Raw genomic sequence first — 16,271 nt, forward strand, 5'->3', positions numbered from 1 at the left:
GGAGGTGGGAAGAGAATGGATTATGCTCAGTCCAGAGCTTCTGCTGCAACCTCTGTTCCTGCTCGCTCTCTGGCATGCTGGTTTTATCCACTTGCTAGTAAGTTTCTGATAAATCAACCCTGTGGATTTATATTTGATTAATCAAAACCCTACTGGAAGATAGAACTTGGCTGTGTACACAGCAATGTAAAGTAGGTAAATATTGTAATAAGAAAAAGAGGCAAGGTGTGCCGTGATCTCTTCTTCAGTGCTGTGAGTGAGGGCCAAGCTACAAGTGACGAATGACACTTGAACGGCAAGTGAACAGACTCACGTGCATTCCTCCCTGTCCACTTGCCCGCCACTCGAACACTATGTGGAGCGCAAGTGAACAGGGAGGAATACATGTGAGTCTGTTCACTTGCCGTTCAAGTGTCACTCGTCACGTGTAGCTTGGCCCTCAGTACGGGTTTTCAAAAACAAATTATCAAGAAAATGAAAAACCAAACAATCTGACCTTAGCGGAGTTTGTGCACATGCTAAATATTTAGCCCAATGTTTAGTATGTACTTAAAACATTTTGTGAGTATTAGGACAGTTTTAAATAACCTGAAGCCTGTCAGCAAGGGCAGGTTTTTTAATTAAAAAGATAAAATTGAATTTCTGACTATATGGTACATTTGGGTTTTGAATTTGATTGTTTCTGTGACAGTCTAAAAACCAATTTGTTTCTCATTTTACATATATGTATTTTAATCGTATTGTCTTATCCTCTCAATTGATACATCGTATGAGTTTGTTTTACATTTTTAAAGAAAAGCTTAGATCCACAGTGACACCCAGTGGATGAAAAATAGTATCCAGTGAGCTCTCTGTATGCGGCTCATAGGACCCAGAGAGGTTCTTCTTTAATAGATCGCCCACTCCATTTGGATCAGGAATGTATGGGAGGAGTTTAATAACAACAACAGTGCTTATATGCCGCTCTTCTAGACAGGTTAGTGCTTTACCCAGAGTGGTGAACAAGTCAGTGTTATTATTATCCTCACAATACAGCTGGGGAGCTGGGGCTGAGAGGAGTGGCTGACCCAAGTCCACCTACTGAGCTCATGGCAGGAGTGGGATTCAAACCAGTGGAGTGCTGATTCACAGCCGAACCATTTAACTTCAGTGTGCTACAGCAGCTCTCTAACCCTTTCAGTTGGCCTCAGCAGGGTAGACATAAGTTACCATAAAACTGCCTGTATTCCCCCCCCCACACACACACACAAGTAATCGTTGTGTAGAGACAAACTGCAGTGAAGAAAACAGCACAGCAGAAATTTAACCTTGCTGCACTTGTGTCCCAGCCCCAGTCAAAATTGTGGCACTACCATTCTGTTAAAAAAAAAAACCCTTGTGGGAGAGCCATTCATCCCACAGCTTGTCTATTTTGATTTAGATTTTTTTCAAAATTTTCATTAAGTTCAAGAGACAGACTTATGGTGTAATGAACAGATTATTCTTTGATGTTGTTTTTAATCTCTCCTGATCTCTGATTGGACTATAACAGTGTGAGCTGTCTTGCACTAAACCACTAACTCTTCAGTATCTGGCCACCCATTATCCCCACAACAGGTATTTGGGATAATGACAGTATTATCCTCTGTATAGGATTTTTTGCGGGATTACAAAGACAATGGATATGTAACCCTTTAGATAGTCAATATGATTGCTAGTGGTAATACCATGTAATCACCAAATGAGAATTCCTCTCTTCGGATACCACCTGCTCTGGTTGCAGTTCAAGAGATGGTGGTGGAGAGTGCTGTCAAGTCATAGCTGACTTATGGTGACCCCTGGTGAGGTTTTCATGGCATAACAGAGGTGGTTTGCCATTGCCTGACTCTTCAACCCTGGTCTTTGTTGGTCTCCCATCCAATGACTAACCAAGGCTGATCCTGTTTAGCTTCCAAAATCTGATGAGATTGTAAAAGATAAAGGTACCTAAAATGCAAAAGAGTGGACTGTAACTTACAGGTCCAAAGATACTACCTTGAGGTGCTGGAGGGATTGCAACAAGCAGAGACAAAGGTTAGATAAGGAAGGCTCTGGATCTGGAACTTTGATTGCCTGAAAGCAGTCAGAGGAGGGGGGGAAAGGGTGACGCTGGGAGCAGAGGAGGAAGAGACCTTGCTTGCCATGTGGAGGAGGGGTGGGGGTCTTACAGAGACAATGCAGAAGTATTGGTTTGTTTTCATTCGTTGTTGATGCAATTTGTTTTTATTACCCTAATGAAACAGATGGACATTCAAAGGCTGTTCGCTTTCCCTCCCTCTTCTCTTGCCGCTTCTCTCACTCATCAACTGCGGCCGGCAAAGTGGAGGTTGTCTGGCCAGGGAAGTGGGAGGAGAATCTCCCTTTTCTGGCCTCCACAGCCTGCCTTAGTGCCCCTGAGGAAATGTAGCCCACCTTTTTCGGTTAACGAGTCTGGTTCGGAGGGCCCTGTTCATTGATATTAACGCAGGTGAATCGAATAGGAAGAGGATCTTCGGGACCGTAGACTTCACCACTATGTTGCCTTACATTCTATCTGTCTCTTTACGTATGTGCTCCTATGTTCTACCTGTTGCTTTAAGTATGATCCTTCTGGGTAGTTCTGTGTTGTCGAATGACAGTCCTAGAATTGCTTATGCTGTGTTTCCGCATTTCTTCAAGTCTGTGTTGGATTTTTGCTAATGCTGTGACTTTGTAAACTTGCATTTATTTATCCTATGGCATTGTTTATTGAAATGTCCTTGATATTGACTGTGCTAATCTTACACTATGTAATCCCCCTTGAGGCTCTCTGTGAGAAAGGCAGACTATAAAAGACATAAATAAATAATAAATAAAACATGATTGGAGATTTTTCAGTTTCTGGCAATTTTCTTGCTCATTAAGAACGGTGAGCATTTTGATCATCTCTGGGAAATGTAGAACTACGGCTTGAGTGAATGTTTTTTAAAAAAACCTTTCTCCCAAGCTGTGCCAAAGGACTCTCTCCATATATATGTTGTGAAAGTTAACAAATGACTGCTGTAAACACTTTTATTTGGGGGACTGCGGAAGAACACACAATGGCTAGCTTTGTGAATTCTGTTAATTGCTGTTCGGGGGAATTGTTAATGTTTGCTGCCCATTTAATGATGATTAAATCCAGCCAGTACCCCCCTTCCCTGCGTTATTTGATGGCGGATATATTTCTGATGGGTGGGTGTAAATGCGTGAGAATATTTGATACAAAGGCATTATAGTTTTAGCTCGGTCACTCTGTTGAATGAACTCTGCATAACTACGGCAGGGCACTTGGAGCTTTTGACTCTCTGAGTATGTGGAAGCAAGAGACAGAGAAAAGATCATTTAAAATTCCATTAAAAGGTCATCAGTTTCTTACACTGCTAGTGCAGGATTGTTTGCTTTCAGTTTGTTTTTGCTCTAAATGCTTTCTGTTTGAATAACTGAGTTGTCAAGTATATAAACTGATCTGCATTGATTTTTGTTTTGATCAATCCAGTCTTTATCCAGTGGTGACTTTATGCAATGGCCTCAAGCCACAGGTCTTCACCAGTGCCTCAGTCAAAGAGCAGTGATGCTTTCTTTAAAAAGGAAGCGGATTCTACCAAGCGCTTTCGACCAGTGCAGTCACTGCCAGATGTTTGTCCTAAGGAACCCACAGGTAACACCTTTAATAAAACTTGCATATAATCTATCTTCTGAATGCCAGTCATACAGTTTTTTGTATTCTGTTTTAGAGAATAGAATAGCCTGTGGCCTTTATCATGGTGCAAGTTCCTTACTACTCATCTGTGTGTATGTTATATGCCATCAAGTTTCTTCCAACTTACAGCAACCCTATGAACTAATGCCCTCCAAAATGTTCTATCATGAACAGCCTTGGTCTTGAAAACTAGAGTACAGGTCTTTCTTTATTGACTCAATCCATCTCATGTTGTGTCTTCTTCTTTTTCCTACTGCCTTCCACTTTTCCTAGCATTATTGTCTTTTCCAGTGAGCCTTGTCTTCTCATAACGTGGCCAAAGTATGATAGCCTCAGGTTAGTCATTTGAACCTCTAGGGAAAAGTCAGGCTTGATGTGATTTGATCTTTGTCTTTTTGATGGTCCATAATGTCTATAAAACTCTCCTCCAATACAACATTTCCTCTGTAGTACCATGGAATTTGAAATACTCAAAATAACAGAAACTCAGATGGCTGTCACTGCTTGTGATCACCTCAAATAAGCTTTCTTTTAGTCCTCTGGACATTTGAGGATATTTCAGTTTCTCATATGGGGCGAGATTGCAAGTGCATCAGTAAAATTTATCAGTAAAAAGATAGTGCTATGGAATATTAGAATGTAGTTAAGCATTGAGAGTTTAAATGTACACATGATGAAAAACATTAGGTTTATTAACTGGGGAGGCAGTATCTGGACCTTTATACATCAAACAAAGAACATATTTCTAATGCTGACTAAAAAGCAACCTTTCTGTTTTATAAAATTGTGTAGTTACATAATTCCAAGAGTTAATCCATTTTCCAACTCAAGGTTCTGATCTTTGGAAAACAAGGAGCCTTCATGCATCCTGGACACATTTCAGTCCAACAACAAAGAGAACAGAAACCAAGATATGACCCATTGTAGGAATAACTGCCCTTGAATCTGAAATCCGAGAAAACATTCACAGTTAATTCTCCCTCTTTGGGACATGAACAACCACTATTTTACCAAAGGGCAAGAAGCAGGGGCTTATATTAGCAGGAAGAGACCTTTGAGACCAGAAGGACAATGATGCACAACCGCATCTTGGAAAGGCCTGGTTGGAGGGGAAATGCTCCCCCCCCCCCACACACACACACCTTCTGTACATGATGGACATAGAATGGCTATTCCACAGAAGAACTTTGACTCCCCCAAATGGAGTTGGTGGCTGTTTAAAATAGAAGGAGAATGTTGAGCAGGGCAGTAGAAGTAACCGTGGCCGTAAGCTTCCTTTCTCATGCTTTTTTGTATGTCTTTTATTGTAAAAAATGGTTGAACTCGTTGAGGGGGAGGAACAGGATGTTGATGGAAATAAGGCCTGTCTTCACCTGCGGGGCCAAAGTGCATTGTTTAACTTTTCATGCTGGGCAACAAGCGACCAAAGGCTTGTTCTTAGAAGACAAAATAATTTGATGACACTCTTAATTTCCTCAGCAGTTTGAACTGGAGACTTAGTAGTGAATAAATAGCACATCTGCGAGAGCCTGTGCAGTGCAGTGGTTAGAACGTTGGACTTGGAGGCCCAGGTTTGAGTCCCCACTCTGCCATGGAAGCTTGCCAGGTGGCCTTGGGCCAGTTGCTCTCAACCTGACCTACCCCACAGGGCTGTTGTGAGGATGAAATGGAGGAGATGAAAGCAATGTACGCCACTTTTGGAGGAAGGTGGGGCATAAATAAGTAGAATAAAAAATCTGCTAGGTAATGAGCAATGCCCTGTTTGTCAGTTTTGTATGTGGAGGCCAAAACAAAGAGCACCTATGCGGAGGGTGCAGGTATACAGATACATTTAGGTAGGCAGCCATCTTTGTCTGCAGCAGAACAGCAGAATTTGAGTCCATCGGCACCTTAGAGACCAGCAGGTTTTTCAGGGTATAAGTTTTTGACAGTCGGAGCTCTGTGGTATCTGCAAAAGGGGAGCTCTGACTCTCGAGAACTTGTAGCCTTAGAATCTTGTTGGTCTGTAAGGTGCCGATGGACTCAAATCCTGCACATCAGATATATGTATCAAAGAGTAATAATCTTGCATAAGATCAAGTCCATAAGCTCTGTAAAGAAAATGTTAACTCTTGATAGAATTACAAAGGAGTTCAAAAATCCAGTGCTATGACTAAACACTGTACTGTTAGAATATCAGCTAGATATAAAAGTCTACAATGTATGAACAAAGTGACCTATCAGAGTACAGCATTTCAAATATTCCAGTTCAGAGAGGGTTCTGTGTATTAACACTGTAATAAAAATAACAAACGGGCCCTCAGAATTTCTAATATGAGAGCTCGCTCAGCTGCAAGTAAATCTATCTTAGCCAAATGAATATTGAATATAATTCTTCCTGAGACTTACCAAAGGAAGGTAAACATCATTTTAAAATAAGCCCTGACACATGGCTTCCTGTATACTAATGGCAGGTATTATGGTCAAACTGCCTGAACCTGTAATTTGGATATTACTAGAAATTTTATGAAGAAGAGGAAAAGGTTTTATGCCCTGTGAACAGTAGTTAGCAGTATCTGACAAAGAAGAGCTCTTTTTTTCTTGAAGATTAACCAGTTGCTGGACAAAAGATTTGCATGGTGGTCACAAATCAGTTTTGTTCTTATATGATTACATATTACTGCAGAATTCCGTCTTTGGTATATTCACATTGAGCGTAAACTAAAAAGACACAAGTTGGATGCTTGTATTTTATCACTACCAAAACTTTAAAATGAGAAGTCTTAACACTCTGTTCCTTATTTTACCTTTAAATTATGTTATTTGGACTTTTGAGTAGCTTAGCAAATGTATTGTCAACCCTGGCCACATATGGTAGCATAAGTGCTGTAATTTTTACTGTTTATCAGCTTATGGGAAGCCTTCAGAATAAATGTTTGTGTCAGACGTCCCTGGTTTCTGAAATGATCCAGTGCATGAAAATATAGTATCTGCCAACCTTACTCCCATTTTGTACTGACTGAGTATTCTGTTTTTCACTGGGCATTAAAAGAAATATAAGTAGCCACAGAGGGCAAAAAGACTTTAGATTATTTGTGTTAACGGGGTGTTTTGTTTCATCATACAGGTGATCCTAATAGTCTATGTGACAGCCCCTCTTTAGTTGCTGATCAACACAGATGGACTATTTATCATTCCAAAGTAAATCTCCCAGCAGCACTAAACGATCCTCGGTTAGCAAAAAGGGAATCTGATTTCTTCACCAAGACATGGGGACTGGACTTTGTAGACACTGAAGTCGTGCCTTCACTCTACCTCCCGCAGATCAACAAGGAACACTTTGCAGCATACCAGTTGGACATTGTTCAGGTAAAAAGAAGACACCCCCCCACACACACACACAGTCTGCACTCTTCTGTGTCAGACAACGCGTGTTAGTCACTGAAGTCAGTAAAATAAATTCTGATTTCGAGGAACTTGAGGAATGCTTAGTCCCATTGTTACTTGATTAATTCCATGGATTATGACTATTAAGACCATCATCTGTTAACACATTAAAATTATTCCATAATGTGGATTTTGTTTCCAGTTAATTTCAAAACACAAAAAACCTTTACCATTATTATTTTGAAACTGTAAATTGATGTAAATTATACTTAAATTTGAAATAATGGAGCAAAGTATATGTTAAATAAATTTGAGGTAAAAAAATGAATAGTGGAAATCATTATTGCCTACAGTACACAAATATCCTTGATTTCCTTAGCAATTTTTTATCCGTATGCAGACACCAAATTGTTTATAGGCCGTAAGATCAAAGAAGCAGCTGGTTATAAAACAGTTGATTTTTCAAAGTAGTTACAAAGATGGGTGTTTGGAGAAATATGTGGCATGTTAGGAGTATGGAGAACCTTAGAGAAGTAGCTATGAATTTTCTTTATTATATATCCTGTTGTCTTTTAAATCTAAGAACATGTGGAAATTTCCTGCTGGTCAAGACTTTCAGCTTTTTTTTCTTGTTGGAATATCATCACCAAAGACACAGCCCAGTAGTGTCTCTAGCATCACTTTGTAAAATAGGGTGGGACCCGAAGCAGTGGGCTAAAACTACATGCACAAAGGCACCGGGTGGATAGTAGGAAAAACTTTTTCACGGTCAGAGTAGTTCACAGGTGGAATCAGCTGCCTAGGGAGGTGGTGAGCTCCCCCTCACTGGCAGTTTTCAAGAAGAGGCTGAATGGATACTTGTCAGAGACGCTTTAGGCTGATCCTGCACTGGGCAGAGGGTTGGACTAGATGGTCTGTATGGCCCCTTCCAACTCTGTGAGTCTATGATTCTATATACTTTTATACCAGTGGCTTCACTTATATGCCAATGCATTGGAGTTTTAAACAAAAAATTAGTGTACTGGAAGAAGAAACAGAAATTGCTTATTAAAGAAGCTAATCATCAGTGACATTTTTATTATTTTGTTATTTTCATTTATACCTCACTTTTCTCCCCATTGGGACTCCCAAGTGGCTTATATTGTTTTTATCCTCACAACAACCCAGTGAAATAGTAAAGAGTCCAGTAGCACCTTTAAGACTAATCAACTTTATTGTAGCATAAGCTTTCAAGAACCACAGTTAGTCTTAAATGTGCTACTGGACTCTTTACTATTTTGCAACCAAAGACTAACACAGCTAACTCCTCTGGATAAACAAGCCACTGAGGTAGCTTGGCTGAGAGTGTACGACTGGCCCAAGGACATGCAGCAAGCTTCCACAGCAGAGTGGGGTTTCGAACCCAGATCTCCTGGATCCTACTCCGACATTCTAACCAGCACACCAGCTCAGTCTAACCACTCTGGCTTTAGTTTTCGAGAGTGGTAGCCCTGTTAGTCTGTTGCAACAAAAATACACCAGAGTCTTGTGGCATCATAATGATTGAAAAGTTATGAAATTTGTTGGTATTTAAGGTGCTGCAAGGCTGCTATTTATTTTTTTAATGATAATAAAAGAGGAAAAGTAGTTCATCACAAGATCAATTATTAACCATTTTGAAGAAACACCAAAAGAGTGGCTTAGCATACTCTTGTGAGTTCTTTTGGCCACATTAAGAATGTTTTTGTTGTGCCGCCTCTTTGCCACAGCTTCTAAAATGTAAAACCAGAAAAATAAATAAAACAAGCCTATACTATGTCATGGCCCAGTCTGGGCTCAGTGAGAGTGAGGGGCTTCGTGTAGCCAGCCAGAAGAAGAGGAGCTCCATGTAGCCGGCCGTGACTCTGCAGAAGCCGGTAATCAGGAGCCGTAGCTGTTGACTAATCGGAGCTTACAGCCAGCAGCTGAGGCAGAGCCACCAGTACTCTCCAGCCCCAGCACCACAGGGGAAGCTCAGCCAGGGACTGCCAGTACCACAGGGGAAGCCCAGCCAGGGGCTTCCACCCCCCCCCCCCCCAGGTTCGCCCACGCCTAAAAAACGCCACAGACAAAGGCAGAGGCTGGAGCTGCAGGAGAGGCGGCGCAGTGCTCGTCTCCTGAACCGACGCCAGCTGCTGGAAAGCAATGATGAGTAGCAGTAGGATGGAACCCAAGCAGCTAGCTGCAATCCACGCCTTGCTATAAAAGCTGAGCTGAGGAAACTGCCAACTGTGGAAACAAAGTGTCAAACTACCTGCAACCACTCCATGTGCCATGTACCTTGCTCATGCCTGCGCCTGCCTTTGGATCTGATGCTATTGTTAACTGACCTTGGACTGGACCTGACCTGGCTTTTGGACTCTGGAGTCTCTCCTGGTGTTTACCTTGTGCTCTGACCACGGACTGGACTTGGCTTTTGTACCTTGGTCGCCCCCTGGGCTTTCGTGTGAGGGCTTAGATTTGGGACTACCAGCTTGGGCGAACCTGGCCTGTGACATACTATATGAATAAAAATTTTGTTATATTGCAGTGGCTGTTATCACAATAATTGTGTGCATCTGTATTTCATTCTGTCAAACGGTTTTGCAGATCAGAATCATCTTGCATAACGGATTGGATGCTGTATTATAAAAACAAATTCATGCTTGTTTCAAACTCAGAATGCTTTTTTTAAATACGTGCCTATATTTTGCAGAAAGAGAAGATTCATGGGAAATGCAAGACTGTTTGTCCTCCTAAAGATACCTTTGACAGGACACCATTACATACTCATGGTAGGATTGTTATTCTCAGTGGGTCATGCAAATTTATGGTAATAATTAGATGCATTGCAGGTGGTTTCATAACTGTGTGCACTGAAAATGCATACGTAGTCCAAATAGTCAGACCAGTTTTTCTCTGAGTCCTTTGGAGCTGCAATATAAAGTCAAGAAATAACAATGCCCATGATTTCTACTGCTGTATTCTTTCTGTTTTAAATGCCTTTAATTAAAATAAGGTAGTGTTCTGTTCTGAATTTCTCCTTTTCCCTTCTACCCATCAATTGGTCATCATTTATTTATTTATTTACTTCATTTATATCCCACCTTTCTCCCCAGTGGAGAAAATGGCTTACATAGTTCTCCTCTCCTCCGTTTTATCTCACAACAACCCTGTGAGGTAGGTTAGACTGAGAGTGGGTGACTGGCCTAAAGTCACCTGGCAAGCTTCTGTGGCAGTGGGTCTCTCTAGATGTGCAGGTTTTTAAAGAGTTGGGTCAGATCCAGCTCAGTTTCTGCAGCCATACAGCATTTAAACAATAAAGGAGAGCCCAAGCAGCCTCAGAATGCCTCTGTGGAGGAAGGACGGGATCCTCCCCTCTTTTTCAAACCATTTCCCCGTGTCACAATAGCATGGGGGGTTCCTCCCCCCTGTATTTATTGCTCCGTGTGCACAGGGTACTCCACCTAGAGCAGAAAAAACAGGAAAAAAACTCCCTCCTCTGCTATTCTGAGAGGGGGAAATGGCTTGAGGATGGGAGGAGGAGCCCCTCCTTCCCCCACAGAGGCATTTTGAGGCCATTTAGGGTCTCCTTTATTTTTAACAGGTATTACCCAAAGCTGCTGTGTAGCTGCAGGGAATTTGAGTTGGGTCTGGGGAACCCAGGACCGACTCTCTAAAAACTTGCACATCTAGCTTGGTCCAGAGTGGGATTCAAACCTGGGTCTCCCAGATCTTAGTCTGAACACCACACTAGCAATTCCTAGAAAGGTCAAGTGGTGGCAGTAGGTAGCAGGGAGGAGGAGCAAACCTTTTTGCGGGGTGGGAGGAACTGGGTGGATGGCACTGCTGTTGGTTAATCCCCAGATGCCTCAGAGGGCAAGACGGGGCAATGCTCACGGGTCAGTGGGGTTGTTCTGACAGTGGTAACCAGTTGCCACCAAACTCTTGAGGATGTCTAGAGTGACCCACTGAGAAGGTTCCCTTCCAGCTCAATCTGGTACCATTACAAAGTAACAGAGTAGAAACTCTGGAAAATACTACATAGCAATCTGGCATGTAAGGAAGAGATCCTCTTGTGGAAATTAATACCACCAAGTCTGAGGGTCAAAGAATAGAGTTGGAAGGGGCCTTGGGAAGGGTGGTATCATAGTATGTGGTGCCATCGAATCATAGAGTTGGAAGGGGCGCTGTTGTGGGAAGAAGTGGTATTATTGAATCCTGTCACATGGTCTGGACTTCTACCATTACCTAAGCAGTGTAAAAAGGAGCAACAAAAATAACATTGGGGGTGGGCAGATTAGGGGAACCAAAATTCTGTTTTTCTTCTGGACCTTACTGAGATCTTTTTGCTAAGTAGGCTCAGTGACACATACTATTTCCAGCTTTGCCTATGTGAAAGTTTCTGCTCTTCTCACTTCCTTCTTACTAGTTTCTTCAATTTACAAGTGAGAATGGTTCCTATGATTAAAATGCTTTCTTCTCTTTAAAACAACTGAGATCATATTCTTCTCTGGAATTTTAGGATTCCAGATTTGGTTATAGATTGGACAAAAATTAACAAGGTCCTCTATTACTTTATAAATGTTGAATCCAGTGGGTGAATGGCAAACTGAAAGTACAAAATAATGTGTCATGTTTGCAATGACGTGTGTTTATTTCATTTCATTTTTTAGATAAATCCAGGACAGAACTGGAGCAAGTACCTAAGGTATGATTGCACTGTGTCTTAGGCTGTTCATATTTCTTACATATAGGGTACAGTCGTTTGTTGAATACAGCAATATACCAGTATGGCTATTAGTCCACTTGGTTCCTGCAACCACAGGAACAGACTTTTCCTGAGATCAGAAAGAATTGATGGGAGGGAAGGAATGTGGAAAAGATGTGTAATCTGTGTGCCCATGGCTTACTGCAGGATCCGACTCAATGCACCTGTAGAGAGAAGCCTTTCAATGGGCAGCCTTACCCTGCTATATAATACATAACAGTAGCTTCCATCTGAAGCATATGCAAATGAAACAAGTGTTTGGAAGCAGAGTTGAGAACCTTCCCCTTCCTCCAGCTACTCTTGGCATCCTCTGGACTGCCCCCTCCCTCAAATTGGAGATCCCGCGAGAAGGTTGAATTGGCTGAAATAACATGTGCCGTTCCTTTCTCTCTCACACTCTTTTTGCAAGCTTTTTGCTTTGTGAAAACAGCTCCCAGTGTCATGTAGCACATTGTTCTGGAGGGTCTCCACTACAGTGGTTTTTGGGAAGGAAAAGGGTGTTAAAATTGGCCTCTGTGAAGTTTGTCCTTTCCTGGAAGCTTGAATGGAGTCTATAAAACACAGAATTTAGACATCTTAATAAAATGTATAATTATCCATTATTCCTGGGTTTCCAGAACAATGTTTTCTCTCTTTCTGGATGATGAAATATTATTCTTATTGTGAATCTTTGGTGTCCTGGAAATAATTGTCGCATGTTTTGCATACACGTCCTCTTTTCCTGCTGGAACCGCAAGCTTTGAAATAATAACAATAATAATGCATTTTAAATTCCACCGATACCCATTTCAATGAATTTGATGGTTCTTGAAGATGAAGAGGGAGAGGAGTATTAAATAGTTGTTTTAGGCTCATTATGAAGACACTTTTAGCTCCTGTGCCACACTTAAGTGGCACAGATTCACTCCTAAGCTTAGGAAGAAATGTTGGATAAAGAAAGCAGAGGACTGCAACCGTGGCCATGACCCTTTGGTACAGACTTACCGTGGCTCGCCCTTTCCCGTCTTAAACAAGGTAGATGGTGGTGTGAAAAAAAGCCAGGAAGTGGAGCAGGGATGCAAAATGAAATGCAGTACAGACCGTGTGTGCATTGTCCTTCCACGGATATTAGAAAGCGGATGCAGCTGCAGCCTCCGTTTAGTAGGATGCATGATATATTGCACCAGCTTTCTTACAGATTGGGATTTTTAAATTGAATTTCTGGCTACATGTAGAATTACAGTTTGTCGTGTTTGTATCCCATCATTCCTCTTAAAAACAGTTCAAAGTGGCATCTGCAGACTTCTCATTTATCCTTTGAAATGTTGACTTGTATTTGGGGGGGGGGGGCTGAGGAAAAATCACCTTTCAGCCCCATGTTTACTGACCATGGACCAGGCATTACCCCTCACTTTCAATTCCTACATTACATTGGAAGGAGTAGCTGCCAATTTGATACAATTGTCCTGAGGTTAAATGAAAAAGTGCTTAAGGCTCGTAAGAATGCTTTCGTGATTGCTATCCGTTCCTAAAGTAGGTTTAGCTGATGTTGGAACTTGATTGCTTTGGTGTGACATTTGATATCCGCTTGGTTCAATTCACTGAAAGATAAGCATGCTTAAATGCCATTAAAGTGGAAATTAATACTCGGATCGTATTGATTGCAACTGAATCTAAATGTACTTAACTTTGGATACAGGCATTTGCCCTGTCAAAGTTATATTAAAAAAAGATAAGTTAACCATATCTTATTTCGCACTTCTTTGTCAGTACTTGTTGGGCATCCTTTTTCTGATAGCAGATGTTTTTCCATGTGCCAGTGAGCACATCACTTTATCATATGGACTCCCACAGTTCGTGGAAAGATGATTTTAGTGGTTGTAAGCACATGTAACAATCTGTTCTTAGGTTGCAGCCAACTCCTCCTCAATCTATTCCATGAGCTGAAATCATTAGGGGATCCCACAGAAAAATAGAAGCATGCTGACCTATTTTGGTTTACAAGGATTGATTTGAGGTTGGAAGGCGTCAGAATAGCACCACAACAAGGAAAATGTCAGCAGGTGCAGCTTGAGGGTTATTCCAGATGGGGAGAAGGTAAACGGTTAGTCCTTGTTAGACATCACTGTGACAGCCCAGAATACTTTAAGCTCCAGTGAAAAGCACAACATGGAGAAAAGTGGATTACTGTAATAGTTTCAGCGTATGAAATGAAGAAGATCATACCCTGGCCGGCTTGTGAAGGGGGAGGACTGAGTGGGAGGACATTTTAAACAACTTCCTATTCCTTAAGTCTTACGTTAATGATTTGCAGAAAGAGAGATGAAGAGAGGGGAAGGAGAAGGGACTTTGCTCTTTCTTGCTTTGACTTTTCTCCCATGTATTTTGTTATTCTGGACTCTGCTGTTCTGAAAAAAAAATGAGAACATCCCTGGGAAAAAAGTGAACAGTAGCAAAAGAATAGTCAAAACAAGAGTAGTCTCGTCTAGTCACAAAGACTAGACTACTAGACTACAAGAGTAGTCTAATAGTCACAAAGAATAGTCAAAACAAGAGAACAGTATCAAAGACCAGCTGTCTGCCACAACAGAACAGGAAGTTCTGCTGACAGGGTTTCCTTTTCATGCATACAGTAGACTTTATGGGCACAGGTGTACTAATCATGCTAAAATAATTTCCTCAGGGTCTGTCTGTGGAGCAACTGAGAACCAGTTACCATTCTTTTTAAATGTAAAGAAAAAGTTGACAGAGTTCCTTTCTTACTAGGTAATCATGACACATCTGTAGCACTCAATAGAGTCTAAACACTAACTGACCTACTGTTGATCTGACTCAATAACCTGCTGCCCTTGACTTTTTCCTCCTCAGCACTAACCTGAATTGCCTTTTTTTCCAACCTCCCCTCCCTCCACGATCTAACCTGGGGCAGGGGGATGGGACTACATCCAGGCTTGCTTTAATTGAATTGTTTTTTTTTAAAAAAAAACTGGCTCCAGCTTTCTAGCTTAAATTCTAGAAACTTCTTTTCTCTTTTCACCACAGTCTGAGCAGAAACTCAGATTATTTTATTTTTCCTAACCTACAAGTAAAGTCTCCCCCCCGCCCCGCCCCCTGTTAAGCTAGTCCTTAGACATTTTGAAAACTCGACTACATCTTTGGGGGGAGGAGGATACTAAAAGGTCACCCTAAACCTTATTTTTAGGACCACCCGGCTTCAATTGATTTGAACCGCCATGCTCCAGTGTTTTGTTTTGTGTTTTAATGCATCTGGTTTCTTCTTATTTTGGAAGCCTAACAAAAGCCAGAGAACACTTACTTAATCATAAGCTAAAATTTATGTTGAGTTTTTTAAAATACTTAACCCTTGCCGACAGTTAACTTTTTAAAGCCTAATCAGAAATCTCCTTCAGAACAATCACATTTTTCAAAACCAGCAAAAACACCCCAAAACTCCATTAAGCCACTTCCTCCAAAAGCACAACACACGAAGATCTTCCAAAAAATGGGTGATGAGAAAATGGTTGCGATTGGGCAGGCCATTAGAGCCCCCCCTATGGTGTAATTCTGTTTGCCTGGGAGAGCTGACTAGGAAACCTGTAAAATGATAAGGGGGGGAACAGGCTTGGGATCCTTCAAATGTTGGCTCTGGGTATTCCTGAAACTTTCTCAATACCAGTATTCCTGAAAATCCTAAATATCGATCCAGATACCCAAAAAGGTCTGATAAGGAATTTTGGGTATATATTTGGACTAGATATATCTGAGTGCACATTCTCTATTGAGTAGTCTTCAGCTTATGTGCTAAACAATGCAGATGTGCAAGCATTTTATGCCTCTCATGGGGGAGGAACTGCAGTGGTTCCTTTGCTGTTGCTTCATAAAGCTGGAAACATGAATGGCGGCAAGCATTTTTCCTTTTGAAAACAGCGAAGTCCCACGGTAGGCGCTGCTTCAGCAGTTTGGCCTTACACATTAAGTGTTGGCTCCTGTTTACACAAAGTTTTAAATTAACTGCCTCCAGGTATAAAAGCCAGTACTTCTCCAAATCACTTTTACAAGTCAACACTTGTACAATATATATATTGTACTGTATATATATGGGAGCTGGAGGGATCTTAAAAACTGACTAGATATTTGGGGGGGGGGGGTTCTAGAGCCATCTTTATCAGGAGCAAATTTGCTCATTCTCAGTAAGTAGGCAAATATGAGGTATAAAAAATATTGTAAATAGCACAGTCAAGGGACTCTGAAATACAGGAAATGGAGAGGATGAAATATAATTATGTAAAATGTAACCAAGAAGGTATAAAAGACCACTTAGAACAGCAGTAATTGGCTGTTTCTCTAGTTAGCAGGTTTCACTGAGTTAGATACATGTTTATTTAAATTTGCCACCAGTCCTGCTTGTCACTGGTATGTTAATTTGCAAAGTCAGCACTA

The 16,271-nt window shown here is 41.3% G+C and overlaps 1 protein-coding gene across 1 annotated transcript in view; it reads left to right on the top strand.

The window, feature by feature from the left end:
* Positions 1–16,271, top strand: part of VPS54 (VPS54 subunit of GARP complex) — an 83,172-nt gene that overhangs the window by 18,715 nt on the left and 48,186 nt on the right. Inside the window, exons 3-6 of the mRNA XM_054975024.1 lie at positions 3,515–3,676; positions 6,825–7,066; positions 9,798–9,876; positions 11,758–11,792. Of these exons, the coding sequence (XP_054830999.1) occupies positions 3,541–3,676; positions 6,825–7,066; positions 9,798–9,876; positions 11,758–11,792 (492 nt within the window). The 5' untranslated portion in view covers positions 3,515–3,540. The remainder of the gene's footprint in view (positions 1–3,514; positions 3,677–6,824; positions 7,067–9,797; positions 9,877–11,757; positions 11,793–16,271) is intronic.

Source organism: Eublepharis macularius, chromosome 1 (genome assembly GCF_028583425.1).
Source record: "Eublepharis macularius isolate TG4126 chromosome 1, MPM_Emac_v1.0, whole genome shotgun sequence".
NCBI classification, from domain to species: Eukaryota; Metazoa; Chordata; class Lepidosauria; order Squamata; family Eublepharidae; genus Eublepharis; species Eublepharis macularius.